Below are 4,223 nucleotides of genomic sequence, written 5' to 3'. Positions count from 1 at the left end.
GGAAAGAGCCATTCAAGCTGAAGGGCAAGATTGGCATAAGAATGAATGAGTATGACCTAGTCATGAATACATTTAAGTTAGAAATGAGATAGAGGCTTTCAGCTTCCAGCAATGATGTACTGGCAGAGAGTTCCAGAACAAAAAGCAGCGGCAAAGCCCGTAGCTTTTCATGTGGAGCTTCTGAAAGGATGTGTGACATGGTTCCCTATAGTAGCAGGGTACAGGGCTTAATGTCTACAAGCTGTCTTCTGTTTGCGTGCTTGCATGTAAGCTTTGAGAAAACCCTACTGAATCATTTTTGTTTTGTTTCACAAATAGCCTTCATCAACCCCCCTCACTCCCAAGAGCATTCGTCCTGCACGTCATGAGGCATTTTTCAAAACTCCTGGAAGTCTTGGAGACCCTGTTGCATGGAAGAAAAATGAAGGCAATCAGACCAGAAATGCCAGCTCTGTGCAGAGGAGACTGGAAATCTCTAGTACCAGCCCCGACTAACTCCACTCATTGCAAAGGGTGGGCAGATTGTCCTAGGACCCTGTATCGATTACAAGAGAACAAGCTCTTACCTGGTAAGAAGAGCACGTTAAAATGTCATCCCTTTTGGCATGCTCCCCCGCTACCTATTCACCTACCGGTTCTGTTAACCACCTTCTTCACAAATCATTCTTGGTACTGAAAATCTTTTACTGAATTGTTCCTTCAGTACTGATTTGAATTCAGATGCTGTGCTTCACACAGCCTTGTGGGCATCAAATTGTATTTGGGGTTTTAATTTGGAAAACTCTCTTTATTGCTGTGAGGAGATGTGAACAGATTTCCTTGGAGTCCCCAGGGGTTCTTTATTCATGGTTTTAAGTGAGATGTCTAGCACTTATCTGGGGCAAGCATTTTTTTTGCATGTACTCTACTTACCCTGAGTAAATCTGTGGTGAAATTGATAAACTCCTGCAGTTGCGAGAGCAACTGCTTCCTTGGTTCCAATCTGTCAAATCCTGCCTCCGCAGTGCAGCCCCTTGCTATTTATTTTGTACGCTGGAGTGGGAGTTAGTGCAAAAAAGTTTTTTTGCAGCTTCAGAATAACAGATTTTCTCAGGGTAGGATTACTTGAATGTCAGTTGGTTGTTGTACAATTTGCCCAGCACTTGTGGTTAGAAAAACCTAATAATAACTTAACACAATATGATTGAATGTATACATGTGAAAAATATTAAGACCAAAATAACTGTGAATGTTAACATTTTTATAATTGTGTTGATGAACTGTATTAGTCCTTGTTTTTTTTTTCTTTTACTCTGAGCAAAATGTACAAGTTAGATGTAAAGAATACAAAACCTGATTCCTTAAATAAGTTTGACAAAGTAATTTGAGAGTGACAAGCCACTGAGAGGGCTATGCTAAGATTTCATCTCCCGTTTAAATATATTGTCTAGACTTTATGACCAAGGAACACTGGTAAGTCATTAACCACATGATTAGATTCAGTCTAACCTGAGACAACTTAAGTGCCTACTTAGCGGTTTACTTATGTCTACTTAAGGGGTATGTACTTCAGTGCCTAACTCTTCACTGATGGGAATTTCCTAACTAGTTAATAGTGCATTTGAGTGTACTTGGAAGACAAGGGAGATCTTATCTTTTGGCGCGTATCTATCTAAACCATAAAAAGAAGCTGAAAAGAGCAGGAGCCATAAATTTTGGAAGTGGGAAAAATATTATCCATATTCCTTAGAAGAAGAGGAAGAAAAGTATAACAGTTAACATTCAAAGCCCTCAAATAATGGATGGTGCTATTAATAATATAGGACATAATTTTAAGAGTTAGTGCTCTTATGCTTGGGTATGTTTTCACTCGTGTAGCAATCTGCAATTAAATTTGTGCAGTTTCCTGTTTAAAAGACAGAAAGTGTTGCTGTTGACATCATGTTACTCTGGATTTTTAGCAAACATAAGGCCAGCTCTTCTCTCATTGGTACCGGTACTGGTTTTCCAAGGGTAGATACACTGTCGGATGTGCTACTTTGTTTGTCAAGGGAGGCTAGGACTTTGTTTGGGGGTTGAGGATTTGATAAGGTTTTTTATTTTTATAATGAAATGTATTATGAAAATGGAATTTAAGAAAGAATTTTAGTGAAGCTGGGAGTTTGAGTAATGTGGCCTTATCTTAGAATAGACCAATAACAGCCTTTTAAGGAGGGCTGGTTAGCCCTTGTTGAAAGAAAATCTATAGTAGAATTATCATAGGAAATTTCAGGGGTGGTAAAGAGAAATCTTCAGACTGCTAAATTTTAAGGTTTGGGGTTTTTTTTAAATTACACTACAGTTGTGAAAGTTTACAATTTTTGCTTCTGAATTATTTCTTCTTATACGCCCGCTTAAATTAATTTCACTTTGAAAAGCAATGTGTAATTGGCACGGTGCTGCCCCTGCACTTTTGCTAGCGTGCATTTGTTGCTGTTGGGGCTGGAAACAGGCAGCTAGGGTTCAGGATGACATGGTGGCTGTCAGTTCTCCAAACCTTGTCTTTCCTCTTCCCCTCTAGTACAGTGCAGCCTTTTAGTGAAATGGCAGCTGGGAGCGGAGAGGAGGATTAGAGCTAATATTGTCTCTTCGCTCCAGTTGAAGCATCATCACAAAAATTGCCTTTCTTTGTCAGTAATGTTATTCTGTGCCATAACTGACCTAACTATACTTGAAAATGCAGGGACTGAAAATGGATCTTCAGTTTCCAATTTCTGCTTCCAGTTTTGAGTTTCCGTAAATACAGCAGGTCTGGAAATGAGGATCGACTCCCTCACGATCAAAGCTGTTTGATGGGTCATGGTTGCAAAAGCAGATTTGAGCCTGGGAGAAGAAGGGGGTTGATATGCTGTCTTGTTTCTGTCAATGCAAAATTCTCACTAAAATAGGAGTGGGACCACCGAAGCAGTCGGGCGGCAAAGGGATCAATGCTACTTGTAGTACCTGAGCTGCTGAACTAGACTGGTGAGGGGGAAGGGTTGTCCCACATTGTCAAGAGGGAATGAGTTTACCTTTCCTATCTTTGCCTTCACTGAAAGCTAAGAAGTAAAATAAACTAGGAACAACTCATCAGCAAAGTAGCTTTGGAAAAGCAGAATTTGTATTTGCCCTGAGGCGAAGTGCGTACCCAGGATGTTCTGCAGGGTTTGTGAAACCTTTCTGTCCCAAGACAGTTGCTGAGGAGAGTGAGCGTATAACTTATACTTGAATCTACCTGCCACGTTTACATTTCTGATTGTCTTTTGTAAATTGGTGCTATTTCTGTATTTAAAAAGCTGTATTTTTAATGTAAAGCTGCTTCCAGTTTGTATCTTTGCACTGCTAGTTTAATATAGATATTAATTTTATTGCTGTTTATAACTGTTCTTCAGTGATTAGACGTCCTGCTTTTCCTGCTCTCTAGCCATCTTTTTAGCTGTCTGTGTATCGCTTTACTCCAATCACACTGTTGGGTTGAATATTTTTTTTTCATACTATCTTTTAGCAAAATATTAAACTTTTACAGAATAAAAATGGAATTAAAACCGAGGTGAGGCTGTGATTTCAGTGTGGAGAGCACCCTTGAAAAGAAATATCCATCCACCGTGCGTCCAGGTGAGCAGTCCCTGTGGGTTCTGAGCACCGAATGAGTAGCAGAGGACGACAGCTTGCCCCAGTGGCTCTCGCGACAGCTATTTTACACAGCACGGGCACGATTCCTGCTCCAGCCGGACCAGTGCAATGCAAACTGGCTCTTAAAGTCCTGGGGCTGGCCAGGGGAACACCCGATGGCCCTGGCCCAAAACCATGCGAGGTGGTCCCCAGCCCCACCACCACGGGGGCCTGTCCCACCACCGCCGCGGGGCCTGCCCCGGGTACCCCGCAGCCCTCCCTCGGCCCGGCTCTCCACAGGATGGCAGCAACGCCTGCCCAACCACTGGCCGCAGGCGCCCGAGAGCCAGGCAGGCCCTGACGCAGAGGCCAGCTTCCCAGAGGTGGAAGCCGGCGTTTGCTTGTGCGTGCTTATTGACCACCAACCGCTCGTAAAAAAGAGAGAGAAGCGGAGAACGTGGCCGTAGCCTCCTTTCCCTTTCTCTTTCCTTTCCCTTCCCTAATCAGACACACATAAGACACAGCGTGACCCAAACTCAGTTTGCTCCCATTAAAATCAACAGCAGGTTCGCTATTGATTTCAGCAAGTCCAGTATTGCCCCCTTCCCTCCTGT

The 4,223-nt window shown here is 42.6% G+C and overlaps 1 protein-coding gene across 1 annotated transcript in view; it reads left to right on the top strand.

Moving 5' to 3' along the window:
- The window catches only part of E2F7 (E2F transcription factor 7), a 14,410-nt gene extending 13,915 nt beyond the window's left edge, over positions 1-495 (top strand). The window contains exon 11 of the mRNA XM_009580949.1: positions 319-495. Within this exon, the coding sequence (XP_009579244.1) occupies positions 319-495 (177 nt within the window). The remainder of the gene's footprint in view (positions 1-318) is intronic.
- The last annotated feature ends 3,728 nt before the right edge of the window (positions 496-4,223 follow it).

The sequence above is a fragment of the Fulmarus glacialis genome, unplaced genomic scaffold (assembly GCF_000690835.1).
Source record: "Fulmarus glacialis isolate BGI_N327 unplaced genomic scaffold, ASM69083v1 scaffold3167, whole genome shotgun sequence".
Taxonomy (NCBI): Eukaryota; Metazoa; Chordata; class Aves; order Procellariiformes; family Procellariidae; genus Fulmarus; species Fulmarus glacialis.
Note: the sequence above shows the minus strand (reverse complement) of the source record. Positions and strands in the feature narration are given on the sequence as shown.